Source organism: Salvelinus fontinalis, unplaced genomic scaffold (genome assembly GCF_029448725.1).
Source record: "Salvelinus fontinalis isolate EN_2023a unplaced genomic scaffold, ASM2944872v1 scaffold_0082, whole genome shotgun sequence".
NCBI lineage: Eukaryota > Metazoa > Chordata > Actinopteri > Salmoniformes > Salmonidae > Salvelinus > Salvelinus fontinalis.
In genome coordinates this window covers 187,501-207,500 of record NW_026600291.1, presented here as the reverse complement: position 1 = coordinate 207,500, position 20,000 = coordinate 187,501, and the positions used below count along the sequence as shown (strand labels likewise).

The window sequence follows — 20,000 nt, the reverse complement described above, 5'->3', positions numbered from 1 at the left end:
TTAAAGTACAAAAGGGAAAATAAATAAACATAAATATGGGTTGTATTTACAATGGTGCTTGTTCTTCACTGATGGCCCTTTTCTCGCAATCTTGCTGCTGTGATGCACACTGTGGTATTTCACCCAGTAGATATGGGAGTTCATCAAAATTGGATTTGTTTACAAATTCTTTGTGGATCTGTGTAATCTGAGGGAAATATATCTCTCTAATATGGTCATACATTGGGCAGGAGGTTAGGAAGTGCAGCTCAGTTTCCACTTCATTTTGTGGGCAGTGTGCACATGGCCTGTCTTCTCTTGAGAGCCATGTCTGCCTACGGCGGCCATTCTCAATAGCAAGGCTATGCTCACTGAGTCTGTACATAGTCAGAGCTTTCCTTAAGTTTGGGTCAGTCACAGCGGTCAGGTATTCTGCCACTGTGTACTCTCTGTTTAGGGCCAAATAGCATTCTAGTTTGCTCTGTTATTTGGTTAATTCTTTCCAATGTGTCAAGTAATTATCTTTTTGTTTTCTCATGATTTGGTTGGTTCTAATTGTGTTGCTGTCTTGTGAACAGAGCCCCAGGACCAGCTTGATTAGGGGACTCTTCTCCAGGTTCATCTCTCTCTCTCTCTCTCTCGCTCTCGCTCTCGCTCTCTCTCTCGCTCTCTCTCTCTCTCTCTCTCTCTCTCTCTCTCTCTCTCTCTCTCTCTCTCTCTCTCTCTCTCTCTCTCTCTCTCTCTCTCTCTCTCTGTCTCTGTCTCTGTCTCTGTCTCTCTCTCTCTCTCTGTCTATCTGTCTCTCTCTCACTGTCTCTCTCTCTCTCTCTCTCTGTCTCTCTCTGTCTCTCTCTGTCTCTTTCGCTACACTCGCATTAACATGAATGTGACCAATAAGATTTGATTTGATATTTTATTTATAGACTCCCGCTTCTACAGGAAAGAGTATATATTCTACACAAGATAATTCTATGTGAATGTTAAGTGTGTTTATGTGTTTTACAGACTGAAGCCATTCACGTCGTACAAGCTGAGGATGCTGGCAACCAACGATGTAGGAGACAGTAACTACAGCAAAGAGACGGAGACTGTTATCACACTACAGGATGGTAGGAGGGAGGGAGGGAGGGAGGGAGGGTGGGAGGGAGGGAGGGAGGGAGGGAGGGAGGGAGGGAGGGAGGGAGGGAGGGAGGGAGGGAGGGAGGGAGGGAGGGAGGGAGGGAGGGAGAAAATGACTGTTTTATATCGTCCAAATTAAAATAAAAAAAAATTCTATCTTTCTCTCTCTCTCTGTCTAGTTCCTGAGGAGGCTCCAGTGATAGTATCAGTTAAACCCTCTACTACTACCTCTGTTCTGGTGCAGTGGCAGGTACACACACACCTCGCAAACACACACACACCTCGCAAAACACACACCTCGCAAAACACACATTTCGCAAAACACACACCTCGTGAACACACACACACACTTCGCAAAACACACACACACACACACACTAAACACATCCTGCTCAAGATTGACTTCGAAATTGGATGTCTGTTGGACGAGTGAGCTTTTAATGTTTGGAGCAAATGGGAACTTTGACCTTTGGATACAAGGGAAATATAGTTGGAGGCCATGGAATGAGTGTTGTATGGCATTGAAGCTCGTTTGGAAGTTTGTTAACACAGTGTCCAAGGAGAGGCCAGAAGTATACAGAATGGTGTCGTCTGCATAGAGAGGGATCAGAGAATCACCAGCAGCAAGAGCGACATCATTGACGTATACAGAGAAAAGAGTCGGCCCGAGAATTGAACCCTGTGGCACCCCCATAGAGACTGCCAGAGGTCCGGACAACAGGCCCTCCAATTTGACACACTGAACTCTGTCTGAGAAGTAGTTGGTGAACCAGGCGAGGCAATCATTTGAGAAACCAAGGCTGTTGAGTCTGCCAATAAGAATGCAGTGATTGACAGAGTCGAAAGCCTTGGCCAGGTCGATGAAGGCGGCTGCACACTGCTGTCTTTTATTGATGGCGGTTATGATATCGTTTAGGACTTTGAGCGTGGCTGAGGTGCACCCATGACCAGCTCGGAAACCACATTGCAAAGTGGAGAAGGTACGGTGGGATTCCAAATGGTTGGTGATCTGTTTGTTAACTTGGCTTTCAAAGATTTTAGAAAGGCAGGGCAGGATGGATATATAGGTCTATAACAGTTTGGATCTAGAGTGTCTCCCCCTTTGAAGAGGGGGATGACAACAGCAGCTTTCCAATCTTTGGGGATCTCAGACGATATGAAAGAGAGGTTGAATCGGCTAGTAATAAGTGTTGCAACAATTTCGGTGGATAATTTTAGAAAGAAACGGTCCAGATTGTCTAGCCCAGCTGATTTGTAGGGATCCAGATTTTGCAGCTCTTTCAGAACATCAGCTATCTGGATTTGGGTGAAGGAGAAAGGGGGGAGGATTGGGCAAGTTTCTGCGGTGGATGCAGAACTGTTGGCCAGGGTAGGGGTAGCCAGGTGTAGAAAAATGCTTCTTGAAATTCTCGATTATCGTAGATTTATCAGAAGTGACAGTTTCCTAGCCTCAATGCAGTGGGCAGCTGGGAGGAGGTGCTCTTATTCTCCATGGACTTTACAGTGTCCCAAAACTTTTGGGAGTTAGTGCTACAGGATGCAAATTTCCGTTTGAAAAAGCTAGCCTTTGCTTTCCTAACTGACTGTGTATGTTGGCTCCTGACTTCCCTGAAAAGTTTCATATCGCGGGGGCTATTTGATGCTAATGCAGTACGCCACAGGATGTTTTTGTGCTGGTCAAGGGCAATCAAGTCTGGAGTGAACCAAGGCCTATATCTGTTCTTAGTTCTACATTTTTTGAATGGAGCATGCTTATTTAAGAGCACTTTTAAAGAGCAGGCAGCCTCTACTGATGGGATGAGGTCAATATCCTACCAGGATATCTGGGCCAGGTCGATTAGAAAGGCCTGCTCGCTGAAGTGTTTAAGGGAGAGTTTGACAGTGATGAGTGGAGGTCGTTTGACCGCGTGGTAGTGGATACAGGCAATGAGGCAGTGATCACTGAGATCCTAGTTGAAGACAGCAGAGGTGTATTTGGAGGGCAAGTTAGTCAGGATAATGTCTATGAGGGTGCCCATGGTTACGGATTTAGGGTTGTACCTGGTAAATTCCTTGATGATTTGTGTGAGATTGAGGGCATCTATCTTAGATTGTAGGATGGCCGGGGTGTTAAGCATGTCCCAGTTTAGGTAACCTAACAGCACAAACTCTGAAGATAGATGGGGGGAAATTAATTCACATATGGTGTCCAGGGCACAGCTGGGGGCTGAATGGGGTCTATAGCAAGCGGAAACGGTGAGAGAATTGTTTCTGGAAAGGTGGATTTTTAAAAGTAGAAGCTCAAGTTGTTTGGGCACAGACCTGGATAGTACGACAGAACTCTGCAGGCTATCTCTGCAGTAGATTGAAACTCCGCCCCTTTTGGCAGTTCTATCTTGTCGTAAGATGTTGTTGTTGGGGATGGAAATTTCAGAATTTTTGGTGGCCTTCCTAAACCAGGATTCAGACACGTCTAGGACATTGGGGTTGGCGGAGTGTGCTAAAGCAGTGAATAAAAGAAACTTAGAGAGGAGGCTTCTAATGTTAACATGCATGATACCAAGGCTTTTACGGTTACAGAAGTCAACAAATGAGAGCGCCTGGGGAATGGGAGTGGTGCTAGGGGCTACAGGGCCTGGGTTAACCTCTGCATCACCAGAGGAACAGAGGAGGAGTAGGATAAGGGTACGACTAAAGGCTATAAGAACTGCTTGTCTAGTGCGTTGGGAACAGAGAATAAAAGGAGCAGGTTTCTGGGTGTGGTAGAATAGATTCAAGGCATAATGTACAGCCAAGGGTATGGTAGAATGTGAGTACAGTGGAGGTAAACCTAGGCACTGAGTGACGATGAGAGCGGTTGTGTCTCTGGAGGCACCAGTTAAGCATGGTGAGGTCTCCGCATGTGTGGGGTTGGGACAAAAGAGCTATCTAAGGCATGTTGGGCGGGGCTGGCATTTAGTGCGGGGCTGGCATTTAGGGTGGGGCTGGGGGCTCTACAGTGAAATAAGACAATAGTAACCAACCTAAACAGCAATAGACAAGGCATATTGACATTAGGGAGAGGCATGTGTAGCCGAGTGATCATAGGGTCCAATGAGCAGCAATAGGTGAGTCAGTGAGCCGTTCGGTAGTCGCTACTACGCTAGGCGAGCTGGAGACACGGTGATTCAGAAAGCTAGCGGGCCGTGGCCAGCAGAAGGGTCTTCGGTGACGTCACAACAAAAAAGACTGTTGAAACCACCTCGGACGATGACGTCGGCAGACCAGTCGTGATGGATTGGCGGGGCTCCATGTCGGCAATAAAGGGTCCAGGACAATTGGCGAAAGAGGTATTGTAGCCCAAGAATTAGCTGGTAGACCTCTTTGGCTAGCCGGGAGATGGGCCTAGCTCAAGGCTAGCTCAAGGCTAAGTGGTGCTTGCTTCGGGACAAAGGCATTAGCCAGGAGTAGCTACTCGGATTGCAGCTAGCTAGCTGTGATGATCCGGTGTAAAGGTTCAGAGCTTGCGGTAGGAATCCGGTGATGTGGTAGAGAAAAAGCAGTCCGATATGCTCTGGGTTGATATCGCGCTGTGGAGGAATTGACCGAGCTGAAGCTGGCTGGTGTCCCAGTTAACGGAGACCGCTAGCATAGCTAACTGACTAGTAGCTAGTAGCTAGTTAGCTGGCTAGCTTCTGATGGGGGTTCCGGTTCTAAAGTATAGAAATAGCAGATCTGTAGGCGGGTTGCAGGAAATAGCAGATCCGTACCACATTGGGGGAGGCGGGTTGCAGTAAAGTGTATTCAGTCCGTAGACGGAAAGTGAGATTTAAAATATATACAAGAAAAAAAACCTGAGGAAACGATTATTTACACGGGTCAAGACGGGACAAGACAAACACACGTCCAATTGCTACGCCATCTTGGAAACTTTTTACATCACACACACACCTTGCTACAAACACCACTAACACCTGAATACCTGTGACGGTACAGATGTTATTATGTTATTATGTCTGTGACGGTACAGATGTTATTATGTCTGTGAAGGTACAGATGTTATTATGTCTGTGAAGGTACAGATGTTATTATGTCTGTGATGGTACAGATGTTATTGTGTCTGTGAAGATACAGATGTTATTATGTCTGTGAAGGTACAGATGTTATTATGTCTGTGACGGTACATATGTTATTATGTCTGTGAAGGTTCAGATGTTATTATGTCTGTGACGGTACAGATGTTATTATGTCTGTGAAGGTTCAGATGTTATTATGTCTGTGACGGTACAGATGTTATTATGTCTGTGAAGGTAGAGATGTTATTATGTCTGTGACGGTACAGATGTTATTATGTCTGTGAAGGTACAGATGTTATTATGTCTGTGACGGTACAGATGTTATTATGTCTGTGAAGGTAGAGATGTTATTATGTCTGTGACATTACAGATGTTATTATGTCTGTGATGGTACAGATGTTATTATGTCTGTGACGGTACAGATGTTATTATGTCTGTGACGGTACAGATGTTATTATGTCTGTGACGGTACAGATGTTATTATGTTATTATGTCTGTGAAGGTACAGATGTTATTATGTTATTATGTCTGTGAAGGTACAGATGTTATTATGTTATTATGTCTGTGAAGGTACAGATGTTATTATGTTATTATGTCTGTGAAGGTACAGATGTTATTATGTCTGTGAAGGTACAGATGTTATTATGTTATTATGTCTGAAGGTACAGATGTTATTATGTCTGTGATGGTACAGATGTTATTATGTCTGTGATGGTACAGATGTTATTATGTCTGTGAAGGTACAGATGTTATTATGTTATTATGTCTGTGAAGGTACAGATGTTATTATGGTCTGTGACGGTAGATGTTATTATGGTCTGTGACGGTAGATGTTATTATGTTATTATGTCTGTGATGGTACAGATGTTATTATGTCTGTGATGGTACAGATGTTATTATGTCTGTGAAGGTACAGATGTTATTATGTCTGTGACGGTACAGATGTTATTATGTCTGTGAAGGTACAGATGTTATTATGTCTGTGACAGTACAGATGTTATTATGTCTGTGATGGTACATATGTTATTATGTTATTATGTCTGTGACGGTACATATGTTATTATTTTATTATGTCTGTGAAGGTACAGATGTTATTATGTCTGTGAAGGTACAGATGGTATTATGTCTGAAGGTTGAGATGTTATTATGTCTGTGATGGTACAGATGGTATTATGTCTGTGATGGTACATATGTTATTATGTCTGTGAAGGTACAGATGTTATTATGTCTGAAGGTTGAGATGTTATTATGTCTGTGAAGGTACAGATGTTATTATGTCTGTGACGGTACAGATGGTATTATGTCTGTGATGGTACAGATGGTATTATGTCTGTGATGGTACAGATGTTATTATGTCTGTGAAGGTACAGATGTTATTATGTCTGTGATGGTACAGATGTTATTATGTCTGTGATGGTACAGATGTTATTATGTCTGTGATGGTACATATGTTATTTACATTTACATTTACATTTAAGTCATTTAGCAGACGCTCTTATCCAGAGCGACTTACAAATTGGTGCATTCACCTTATGACATCCAGTGGAACAGCCACTTTACAATAGTGCATCTAGATCTTTTAAGGGGGGGGGGGGCAGAAGGATTGCTTTATCCTAGGTATTCCTTGAAGAGGTGGGGTTTCAGGTGTCTCCGGAAGGTGGTGATTGACTCCGCTGTCCTGGCGTCGTGAGGGAGTTTGTTCCACCATTGGGGTGCCAGAGCAGCGAACAGTTTTGACTGGGCTGAGCGGGAACTGTACTTCCTCAGTGGTAGGGAGGCGAGCAGGCCAGAGGTGGATGAACGCAGTGCCCTTGTTTGGGTGTAGGGCCTGATCAGAGCCTGAAGGTACTGAGGTGCCGTTCCCCTCACAGCTCCGTAGGCAAGCACCATGGTCTTGTAGCGGATGCGAGCTTCAACTGGAAGCCAGTGGAGAGAGCGGAGGAGCGGGGTGACGTGAGAGAACTTGGGAAGGTTGAACACCAGACGGGCTGCGGCGTTCTGGATGAGTTGTAGGGGTTTAATGGCACAGGCAGGGAGCCCAGCCAACAGCGAGTTGCAGTAATCCAGACGGGAGATGACAAGTGCCTGGATTAGGACCTGCGCCGCTTCCTGTGTGAGGCAGGGTCGTACTCTGCGGATGTTGTAGAGCATGAACCTACAGGAACGGGCCACCGCCTTGATGTTGGTGGAGAACGACAGGGTGTTGTCCAGGATCACGCCAAGGTTCTTAGCGCTCTGGGAGGAGGACACAATGGAGTTGTCAACCGTGATGGCGAGATCATGGAACGGACAGTCCTTCCCCGGGAGGAAGAGCAGCTCCGTCTTGCCGAGGTTCAGCTTGAGGTGGTGATCCGTCATCCACACTGATATGTCTGCCAGACATGCAGAGATGCGATTCGCCACCTGGTCATCAGAAGGGGGAAAGGAGAAGATTAATTGTGTGTCGTCTGCATAGCAATGATAGGAGAGACCATGTGAGGTTATGACAGAGCCAAGTGACTTGGTGTATAGCGAGAATAGGAGAGGGCCTAGAACAGAGCCCTGGGGGACACCAGTGGTGAGAGCGCGTGGTGAGGAGACAGATTCTCGCCACGCCACCTGGTAGGAGCGACCTGTCAGGTAGGACGCAATCCAAGCGTGGGCCGCGCCGGAGATGCCCAACTCGGAGAGGGTGGAGAGGAGGATCTGATGGTTCACAGTATCGAAGGCAGCCGATAGGTCTAGAAGGATGAGAGCAGAGGAGAGAGAGTTAGCTTTAGCAGTGCGGAGCGCCTCCGTGATACAGAGAAGAGCAGTCTCAGTTGAGTGACTAGTCTTGAAACCTGACTGATTTGGATCAAGAAGGTCATTCTGAGAGAGATAGCAGGAGAGCTGGCCAAGGACGGCACGTTCAAGAGTTTTGGAGAGAAAAGAAAGAAGGGATACTGGTCTGTAGTTGTTGACATCGGAGGGATCGAGTGTAGGTTTTTTCAGAAGGGGTGCAACTCTCGCTCTCTTGAAGACGGAAGGGACGTAGCCAGCGGTCAAGGATGAGTTGATGAGCGAGGTGAGGTAAGGTAGAAGGTCTCCGGAAATGGTCTGGAGAAGAGAGGAGGGGATAGGGTCAAGCGGGCAGGTTGTTGGGCGGCCGGCCGTCACAAGACGCGAGATTTCATCTGGAGAGAGAGGGGAGAAAGAGGTCAAAGCACAGGGTTGGGCAGTGTGAGCAGAACCAGCGGTGTCGTTTGACTTAGCAAACGAGGATCGGATGTCGTCGACCTTCTTTTCAAAATGGTTGACGAAGTCGTCTGCAGAGAGGGAGGAGGGGGGGGGAGGGGGAGGAGGATTCAGGAGGGAGGAGAAGGTGGCAAAGAGCTTCCTAGGGTTAGAGGCAGATGCTTGGAATTTAGAGTGGTAGAAAGTGGCTTTAGCAGCAGAGACAGAAGAGGAAAATGTAGAGAGGAGGGAGTGAAAGGATGCCAGGTCCGCAGGGAGGCGAGTTTTCCTCCATTTCCGCTCGGCTGCCCGGAGCCCTGTTCTGTGAGCTCGCAATGAGTCGTCGAGCCACGGAGCGGGAGGGGAGGACCGAGCCGGCCTGGAGGATAGGGGACATAGAGAGTCAAAGGATGCAGAAAGGGAGGAGAGGAGGGTTGAGGAGGCAGAATCAGGAGATAGGTTGGAGAAGGTTTGGGCAGAGGGAAGAGATGATAGGATGGAAGAGGAGAGAGTAGCGGGGGAGAGAGAGCGGAGGTTGGGACGGCGCGATACCATCCGAGTAGGGGCAGTGTGGGAAGTGTTGGATGAGAGCGAGAGGGAAAAGGATACAAGGTAGTGGTCGGAGACTTGGAGGGGAGTTGCAATGAGGTTAGTGGAAGAACAGCATCTAGTAAAGATGAGGTCAAGCGTATTGCCTGCCTTGTGAGTAGGGGGGGAAGGTGAGAGGGTGAGGTCAAAAGAGGAGAGGAGTGGAAAGAAGGAGGCAGAGAGGAATGAGTCAAAGGTAGACATGGGGAGGTTAAAGTCACCCAGAACTGTGAGAGGTGAGCCGTCCTCAGGAAAGGAGCTTATCAAGGCATCAAGCTCATTGATTAACTCTCCAAGGGAACCTGGAGGGCGATAAATGATAAGGATGTTAAGCTTGAAAGGGCTGGTAACTGTGACAGCATGGAATTCAAAGGAGGCGATAGACAGATGGGTAAGGGGAGAAAGAGAGAATGACCACTTGGGAGAGATGAGGATCCCGGTGCCACCACCCCGCTGACCAGAAGGTCTCGGGGTGTGCGAGAACACGTGGGCAGACGAAGAGAGAGCAGTAGGAGTAGCAGTGTTATCTGTGGTGAGCCATGTTTCCGTCAGTGCCAGGAAGTCGAGGGACTGGAGGGACGCATAGGCTGAGATGAGCTCTGCCTTGTTGGCCGCAGATCGGCAGTTCCAGAGGCTACCGGAGACCTGGAACTCCACGTGGGTCGTGCGGGCTGGGACCACCAGGTTAGGGTGGGCGCGGCCACGCGGTGTGAAGCGTTTGTATGGTCTGTGCAGAGAGGAGAGAACAGGGATAGACAGACACATGGTTGACAGGCTACAGAAGAGGCTACGCTAATGCAAAGGAGATTAGAATGACAAGTGGGCTACACGTCTCGAATGTTCAGAAAGTTAAGCTTACGTTGCAAAAAAATAAAAATAAAATACAAGATCTTATTGACTAAAATGATATAGTACTGCTGGCTGGTGAAGTAGCCTGGCTAGCAGTGGCTACGTTGTTGAAAGTGAAGCTGGCTAGGTAACCTCGACAATTTCACTAAAGTTCTCTAAACTACACAATTATCATGGATACAAGGACAGCAAAGACAACTAGCTAACACTACGCTAATCAAGTCGTTCCGTTGTAATGTAAGTTTCTACAGTGCTGCTATTCGGTAGAAGTTGGCTAGCTAGCAGTGTTGGCTAGGTAGGAGGACGGCAGCGCGGCAGGCGAAAAATAGCTGGCTAGCTAACCGATAATTACTCAAAGCTACACAATTATCTTAGATAAAAAGATAGCAAAGAAAACTATGTAGCTAGCTAACACTACACAAGTCAAGTCGTTCCGTTGTAATGCAATCGTTTCTACAGTGCTGCTAATCGGTGGCTAGCTGGCTAGCTAGCAGGGTTGACTACGTTACGTTACGTTAGGGCGAGAATACCTGGCTAGCGAACCTCAGCGAACCTTGATAACTACACAATTATCACCGATACAAAGACGGCTATGTAGCCAGCTAAGTAGCTAGCTAAGATCGAACAAATACAAATCAAAGATAGCAAAGACAACTGTGTAGTCAGCCAACACTACACTGATCAAGTCGTTCCGTTGTAATGCACTCGTTTCTACAATGCTGCTATTCGGTGGCAAGCTGGCTAGCTAGCAGTGTTGGCTACGTTGCGTTACGTTAGGGCGAAAATAGCTGGCTGGCGAACCTCAATAACTACACAATTATGTTTGATGCAAAGACGGCTATGTAGCTAGCTAAGATCAAACAAATCAAACCGTTGTACTGTAGTGAAAATGAAAATCAGACCGTTGTACTATAATGAAATGTAATGAAGAGTTTATACTACTATTCGGTAGACGGTGGACGTTTGCTAGCTGCTGGGCAGATAGCAGTGTGGACTACGATAGACGACGGAATACGATAATTACGCAATTATCTTTTATACACAGACGGCTAAGTAGCTAGCTAAGAAGAAATTGCTAAGGTTAGACAAATTAAACAGTTGTACTATAATGAAATGTAATGAAATGTAATGAAAATGAAATGAAAAGTTATACTACCTGCAGAGCGAATGCAAATGCGACCGCTCGCTCCAAACCGGATGTAAATATTATTATTATGTCTGTGATGGTACAGATGTTATTATGTCTGTGATGGTACATATGTTATTATGTTATTATGTCTGTGACGGTACAGATGTTATTATGTCTGTGATGGTACAGATGTTATTATGTCTGTGATGGTACAGATGTTATTATGTCTGTGATGGTACAGATGTTATTATGTCTGTGATGGTACAGATGTTATTATGTCTGTGATGGTACAGATGTTATTATGTCTGTGATGGTACATATGTTATTATGTTATTATGTCTGTGACGGTACAGATGTTATTATGTCTGTGATGGTACAGATGTTATTATGTCTGTGATGGTACAGATGTTATTATGTCTGTGATGGTACAGATGTTATTATGTCTGTGATGGTACAGATGTTGTTATGTTATTATGTCTGTGATGGTACAGATGTTATTATGTCTGTGATGGTACAGATGTTATTATGTCTGTGACGGTACAGATGTTATTATGTCTGTGACGGTACAGATGGTATTATGTCTGTGATGGTACAGATGGTATTATGTCTGTGATGGTACAGATGGTATTATGTCTGTGAAGGTACAGATGTTATTATGTCTGTGATGGTACATATGTTATTATGTCTGTGAAGGTACAGATGTTATTATGTCTGTGACGGTACAGATGTTATTATGTCTGTGACATTACAGATGTTATTATGTCTGTGATGGTACAGATGTTATTATGTCTGTGATGGTACAGATGTTATTATGTCTGTGATGGTACAGATGTTATTATGTCTGTGATGGTACATATGTTATTATGTTATTATGTCTGTGACGGTACATATGTTATGTTATTATGTCTGTGATGGTACATATGTTATTATGTCTGTGACGGTACATATGTTATTATGGTCTGTGATGGTACATATGTTATTATGTTATTATGTCTGTGACGGTAAAGATGTTATTATGTCTGAAAGTAGAGAAGTTATTATGTCTGTGAAGGTACAGATGTTATTATGTCTGTGATGGTACAGATGTTATTATGTCTGTGATGGTACATATGTTATTATGTTATTATGTCTGTGACGGTACATATGTTATTATGTCTGTGATGGTACATATGTTATTATTTTATTATGTCTGTGACGGTACATATGTTATTATGTTATTATGTCTGTGACGGTACATATGTTATTATGTCTGTGATGGTACAGATGTTATTATGTCTGAAGGTTGAGATGTTATTATGTCTGTGAAGGTACAGATGTTATTATGTCTGTGATGGTACAGATGTTATTATGTCTGTGACGGTACAGATGTTATTATGTCTGAAGGTTGAGATGTTATTATGTCTGTGAAGGTACAGATGTTATTATGTCTGTGATGGTACAGATGTTATTATGTCTGTGATGGTACAGATGTTATTATGTCTGTGATGGTACATATGTTATTATGTCTGTGATGGTACAGATGTTATTATGTCTGTGATGGTACAGATGTTATTATGGTCTGTGACGGTACAGATGTTATTATGTTATTATGTCTGTGATGGTACAGATGTTATTATGTCTGTGAAGGTAGAGATGTTATTATGTCTGTGACGGTACAGATGTTATTATGTTATTATGTCTGTGAAGGTAGAGATGTTATTATGTCTGTGAAGGTACAGATGTTATTATGTCTGTGACAGTACAGATGTTATTATGTTATTATGTCTGTGAAGGTAGAGATGTTATTATGTCTGTGACAGTACAGATGTTATTATGTCTGTGACATTACAGATGTTATTATGTCTGTGACGGTACAGATGTTATTATGTCTGTGAAGGTACAGATGTTATTATGTCTGTGATGGTACATATGTTATTATGTCTGTGATGGTACAGATGTTATTATGTCTGTGATGGTACAGATGTTATTATGTCTGTGATGGTACAGATGTTATTATGTCTGTGATGGTACAGATGTTATTATGTCTGTGATGGTACATATGTTATTATGTTATTATGTCTGTGACGGTACATATGTTATTATGTCTGTGATGGTACATATGTTATTATTTTATTATGTCTGTGACGGTACATATGTTATTATGTTATTATGTCTGTGACGGTACATATGTTATTATGTTATTATGTCTGTGATGGTACAGATGTTATTATGTCTGTGATGGTACAGATGTTATTATGTCTGTGACGGTACAGATGTTATTATGTCTGAAGGTTGAGATGTTATTATGTCTGTGAAGGTACAGATGTTATTATGTCTGTGATGGTACATATGTTATTTACATTTACATTTACATTTAAGTCATTTAGCAGACGCTCTTATCCAGAGCGACTTACAAATTGGTGCATTCACCTTATGACATCCAGTGGAACAGCCACTTTACAATAGTGCATCTAGATCTTTTAAGGGGGGGGGGGGGGGGGCAGAAGGATTGCTTTATCCTAGGTATTCCTTGAAGAGGTGGGGTTTCAGGTGTCTCCGGAAGGTGGTGATTGACTCCGCTGTCCTGGCGTCGTGAGGGAGTTTGTTCCACCATTGGGGTGCCAGAGCAGCGAACAGTTTTGACTGGGCTGAGCGGGAACTGTACTTCCTCAGTGGTAGGGAGGCGAGCAGGCCAGAGGTGGATGAACGCAGTGCCCTTGTTTGGGTGTAGGGCCTGATCAGAGCCTGAAGGTACTGAGGTGCCGTTCCCCTCACAGCTCCGTAGGCAAGCACCATGGTCTTGTAGCGGATGCGAGCTTCAACTGGAAGCCAGTGGAGAGAGCGGAGGAGCGGGGTGACGTGAGAGAACTTGGGAAGGTTGAACACCAGACGGGCTGCGGCGTTCTGGATGAGTTGTAGGGGTTTAATGGCACAGGCAGGGAGCCCAGCCAACAGCGAGTTGCAGTAATCCAGACGGGAGATGACAAGTGCCTGGATTAGGACCTGCGCCGCTTCCTGTGTGAGGCAGGGTCGTACTCTGCGGATGTTGTAGAGCATGAACCTACAGGAACGGGCCACCGCCTTGATGTTGGTGGAGAACGACAGGGTGTTGTCCAGGATCACGCCAAGGTTCTTAGCGCTCTGGGAGGAGGACACAATGGAGTTGTCAACCGTGATGGCGAGATCATGGAACGGACAGTCCTTCCCCGGGAGGAAGAGCAGCTCCGTCTTGCCGAGGTTCAGCTTGAGGTGGTGATCCGTCATCCACACTGATATGTCTGCCAGACATGCAGAGATGCGATTCGCCACCTGGTCATCAGAAGGGGGAAAGGAGAAGATTAATTGTGTGTCGTCTGCATAGCAATGATAGGAGAGACCATGTGAGGTTATGACAGAGCCAAGTGACTTGGTGTATAGCGAGAATAGGAGAGGGCCTAGAACAGAGCCCTGGGGGACACCAGTGGTGAGAGCGCGTGGTGAGGAGACAGATTCTCGCCACGCCACCTGGTAGGAGCGACCTGTCAGGTAGGACGCAATCCAAGCGTGGGCCGCGCCGGAGATGCCCAACTCGGAGAGGGTGGAGAGGAGGATCTGATGGTTCACAGTATCGAAGGCAGCCGATAGGTCTAGAAGGATGAGAGCAGAGGAGAGAGAGTTAGCTTTAGCAGTGCGGAGCGCCTCCGTGATACAGAGAAGAGCAGTCTCAGTTGAGTGACCAGTCTTGAAACCTGACTGATTTGGATCAAGAAGGTCATTCTGAGAGAGATAGCAGGAGAGCTGGCCAAGGACGGCACGTTCAAGAGTTTTGGAGAGAAAAGAAAGAAGGGATACTGGTCTGTAGTTGTTGACATCGGAGGGATCGAGTGTAGGTTTTTTCAGAAGGGGTGCAACTCTCGCTCTCTTGAAGACGGAAGGGACGTAGCCAGCGGTCAAGGATGAGTTGATGAGCGAGGTGAGGTAAGGTAGAAGGTCTCCGGAAATGGTCTGGAGAAGAGAGGAGGGGATAGGGTCAAGCGGGCAGGTTGTTGGGCAGCCGGCCGTCACAAGACGCGAGATTTCATCTGGAGAGAGAGGGGAGAAAGAGGTCAAAGCACAGGGTTGGGCAGTGTGAGCAGAACCAGCGGTGTCGTTTGACTTAGCAAACGAGGATCGGATGTCGTCGACCTTCTTTTCAAAATGGTTGACGAAGTCGTCTGCAGAGAGGGAGGAGGGGGGGGGAGGGGGAGGAGGATTCAGGAGGGAGGAGAAGGTGGCAAAGAGCTTCCTAGGGTTAGAGGCAGATGCTTGGAATTTAGAGTGGTAGAAAGTGGCTTTAGCAGCAGAGACAGAAGAGGAAAATGTAGAGAGGAGGGAGTGAAAGGATGCCAGGTCCGCAGGGAGGCGAGTTTTCCTCCATTTCCGCTCGGCTGCCCGGAGCCCTGTTCTGTGAGCTCGCAATGAGTCGTCGAGCCACGGAGCGGGAGGGGAGGACCGAGCCGGCCTGGAGGATAGGGGACATAGAGAGTCAAAGGATGCAGAAAGGGAGGAGAGGAGGGTTGAGGAGGCAGAATCAGGAGATAGGTTGGAGAAGGTTTGGGCAGAGGGAAGAGATGATAGGATGGAAGAGGAGAGAGTAGCGGGGGAGAGAGAGCGGAGGTTGGGACGGCGCGATACCATCCGAGTAGGGGCAGTGTGAAGTGTTGGATGAGAGCGAGAGGGAAAAGGATACAAGGTAGTGGTCGGAGACTTGGAGGGGAGTTGCAATGAGGTTAGTGGAAGAACAGCATCTAGTAAAGATGAGGTCAAGCGTATTGCCTGCCTTGTGAGTAGGGGGGGAAGGTGAGAGGGTGAGGTCAAAAGAGGAGAGGAGTGGAAAGAAGGAGGCAGAGAGGAATGAGTCAAAGGTAGACATGGGGAGGTTAAAGTCACCCAGAACTGTGAGAGGTGAGCCGTCCTCAGGAAAGGAGCTTATCAAGGCATCAAGCTCATTGATTAACTCTCCAAGGGAACCTGGAGGGCGATAAATGATAAGGATGTTAAGCTTGAAAGGGCTGGTAACTGTGACAGCATGGAATTCAAAGGAGGCGATAGACAGATGGGTAAGGGGAGAAAGAGAGAATGACCACTTGGGAGAGATGAGGATCCCGGTGCCACCACCCCGCTGACCAGAAGGTCTCGGGGTGTGCGAGAACACGTGGGCAGACGAAGAGAGAGCAGTAGGAGTAGCAGTGTTATCTGTGGTGAGCCATGTTTCCGTCAGTGCCAGGAAGTCGAGGGACTGGAGGGACGCATAGGCTGAGATGAGCTCTGCCTTGTTGGCCGCAGATCGGCAGTTCCAGAGGCTACCGGAGACCTGGAACTCCACGTGGGTCGTGCGGGCTGGGACCACCAGGTTAGGGTGGGCGCGGCCACGCGGTGTGAAGCGTTTGTATGGTCTGTGCAGAGAGGAGAGAACAGGGATAGACAGACACATGGTTGACAGGCTACAGAAGAGGCTACGCTAATGCAAAGGAGATTAGAATGACAAGTGGGCTACACGTCTCGAATGTTCAGAAAGTTAAGCTTACGTTGCAAAAAAATAAAAATAAAATACAAGATCTTATTGACTAAAATGATATAGTACTGCTGGCTGGTGAAGTAGCCTGGCTAGCAGTGGCTACGTTGTTGAAAGTGAAGCTGGCTAGGTAACCTCGACAATTTCACTAAAGTTCTCTAAACTACACAATTATCATGGATACAAGGACAGCAAAGACAACTAGCTAACACTACGCTAATCAAGTCGTTCCGTTGTAATGTAAGTTTCTACAGTGCTGCTATTCGGTAGAAGTTGGCTAGCTAGCAGTGTTGGCTAGGTAGGAGGACGGCAGCGCGGCAGGCGAAAAATAGCTGGCTAGCTAACCGATAATTACTCAAAGCTACACAATTATCTTAGATAAAAAGATAGAAAAGAAAACTATGTAGCTAGCTAACACTACACAAGTCAAGTCGTTCCGTTGTAATGCAATCGTTTCTACAGTGCTGCTAATCGGTGGCTAGCTGGCTAGCTAGCAGGGTTGACTACGTTACGTTACGTTAGGGCGAGAATACCTGGCTAGCGAACCTCAGCGAACCTTGATAACTACACAATTATCACCGATACAAAGACGGCTATGTAGCCAGCTAAGTAGCTAGCTAAGATCGAACAAATACAAATCAAAGATAGCAAAGACAACTGTGTAGTCAGCCAACACTACACTGATCAAGTCGTTCCGTTGTAATGCACTCGTTTCTACAATGCTGCTATTCGGTGGCAAGCTGGCTAGCTAGCAGTGTTGGCTACGTTGCGTTACGTTAGGGCGAAAATAGCTGGCTGGCGAACCTCAATAACTACACAATTATGTTTGATGCAAAGACGGCTATGTAGCTAGCTAAGATCAAACAAATCAAACCGTTGTACTGTAGTGAAAATGAAAATCAGACCGTTGTACTATAATGAAATGTAATGAAGAGTTTATACTACTATTCGGTAGACGGTGGACGTTTGCTAGCTGCTGGGCAGATAGCAGTGTGGACTACGATAGACGACGGAATACGATAATTACGCAATTATCTTTTATACACAGACGGCTAAGTAGCTAGCTAAGAAGAAATTGCTAAGGTTAGACAAATTAAACCGTTGTACTATAATGAAATGTAATGAAATGTAATGAAAATGAAATGAAAAGTTATACTACCTGCAGAGCGAATGCAAATGCGACCGCTCGCTCCAAACCGGATGTAAATATTATTATTATGTCTGTGATGGTACAGATGTTATTATGTCTGTGATGGTACAGATGTTATTATGGTCTGTGACGGTACAGATGTTATTATGTTATTATGTCTGTGATGGTACAGATGTTGTTATGTCTGTGAAGGTAGAGATGTTATTATGTTATTATGTCTGTGATGGTACAGATGTTATTATGTTATTATGTCTGTGATGGTACAGATGTTATTATGTTATTATGTCTGTGATGGTACAGATGTTGTTATGTCTGTGAAGGTAGAGATGTTATTATGTCTGTGACGGTACAGATGTTATTATGTTATTATGTCTGTGAAGGTACAGATGTTACTATGTCTGTGAAGGTACAGATGTTATTATGTCTGTGACATTACAGATGTTATTATGTCTGTGACGGTACAGATGTTATTATGTCTGTGAAGGTACAGATGTTATTATGTCTGTGACGGTACATATGGTATTATGTCTGTGATGGTACAGATGTTATTATGTCTGTGACGGTACAGATGTTATTATGTCTGTGAAGGTACAGATGTTATTATGTCTGTGAAGGTACAGATGGTATTATGTCTGTGATGGTACAGATGGTATTATGTCTGTGATGGTACAGATGTTATTATGTCTGTGAAGGTACAGATGTTATTATGTCTGTGACATTACAGATGTTATTATGTCTGTGACGGTACAGATGTTATTATGTCTGTGAAGGTACAGATGTTATTATGTCTGTGACGGTACATATGGTATTATGTCTGTGATGGTACAGATGTTATTATGTCTGTGACGGTACAGATGTTATTATGTCTGTGAAGGTACAGATGTTATTATGTCTGTGAAGGTACAGATGGTATTATGTCTGTGACATTACAGATGTTATTATGTCTGTGACAGTACAGATGTTATTATGTCTGTGACGGTACATATGTTATTATGTCTGTGAAGGTACAGATGTTATTATGTCTGTGATGGTACATATGTTATTATGTTATTATGTCTGTGATGGAACAGATGTTATTATGTCTGTGACGGTACATATGTTATTATGTCTGTGATGGTACATATGTTATTATGTCTGTGACGGTGCAGATGTTATTATGTCTGTGATGGTACAGATGTTATTATGTCTGTGAATGTACATATGTTATTATGTCTGTGACGGTACAGATGTTATTATGTCTGTGATGGTACAGATGTTATTATGTCTGTGAAGGTACAGATGTTATTATGTCTGTGATGGTATAGATGTTATTATGTCTGTGATGGTACAGATGTTATTATGTCTGTGATGGTACAGATGTTATTATGTCTATGACGGTACAGATGTTATTATGTCTGTGATGGTACATATGTTATTATGTCTGTGATGGTACATATGTTATTATGTCTGTGATGGTTCAGATGTTATTATGTCTGTGAAGGTACAGATGTTATTATGTCTGTGACGGTACAGATGTTATTATGGTCTGTGATGGTACAGATGTTATTATGTCTGTGAAGGTACAGATGTTATTATGTCTGTGATGGTACAGATGTTATTATGTTATTATGTCTGTGAAGGTACAGATGTTATTATGGTCTGTGACGGTAGATGTTATTATGGTCTGTGACGGTAGATGTTATTATGTTATTATGTCTGTGATGGTACAGATGTTATTATGTTATTATGTCTGTGATGGTTCAGATGTTATTATGTCTGTGACGGTACATATGTTATTATGTCTGTGATGGTACAGATGTTATTATGTCTGTGATGGTACAGATGTTATTATGTCTGTGATGGTACATATGTTATTATGTCTGTGAAGGTACAGATGTTATTATGTCTGTGATGGTACAGATGTTATTATGTGATTCTAATTGTTCCCGGTAACCGGTTGTTTTCTCTAGCGTCCCAGTGAGGAGAGTGTTAACGGGGTGCTGGTTGGTTACCGGCTGTACTACCGGGAGCTCCCGGTAAACTCCACCCCTAGTACGGTACCCCTGGAAGACATGGCAACAGCCAACAACACCACCACACGTGGTGCTCACATCACCGGTAATCATTCATTATGCTGTAATCACATCACTGGTAATCATTCATTATGCTGTAATCACATCACTGGTAATCATTCATTATGCTGTTGTCACATCACTGGTAATCACTCTCTCTCTCTCTCTCTCCCTTTCTCTCTCTCTCTCTCTCCCTTTCTCTCTCTCTCTCTCTCTCTCTCTCTCTCTCTGTCTCTCTCTACATCTACCTCTCTCTCAGGTCTGACCAGCTTTAAAACAGTGAGCAGTGCTTCCTTAACAGAATTTGAGTTAACACGTAAGTTTTTGAACAAACACACACATGGACCACATGGACCACATGGACCACACACACATGGACACACATGGACCACAT

At 44.9% G+C, this 20,000-nt stretch overlaps 1 protein-coding gene across 1 annotated transcript in view; it reads left to right on the top strand.

Annotated features, from left to right (window-relative positions):
• The window catches only part of LOC129842969 (protein sidekick-1-like), a 343,828-nt gene that overhangs the window by 275,776 nt on the left and 48,052 nt on the right, over positions 1-20,000 (top strand). Inside the window, exons 28-31 of the mRNA XM_055911690.1 lie at positions 985-1,088; positions 1,278-1,348; positions 19,505-19,652; positions 19,866-19,922. Of these exons, the coding sequence (XP_055767665.1) occupies positions 985-1,088; positions 1,278-1,348; positions 19,505-19,652; positions 19,866-19,922 (380 nt within the window). The remainder of the gene's footprint in view (positions 1-984; positions 1,089-1,277; positions 1,349-19,504; positions 19,653-19,865; positions 19,923-20,000) is intronic.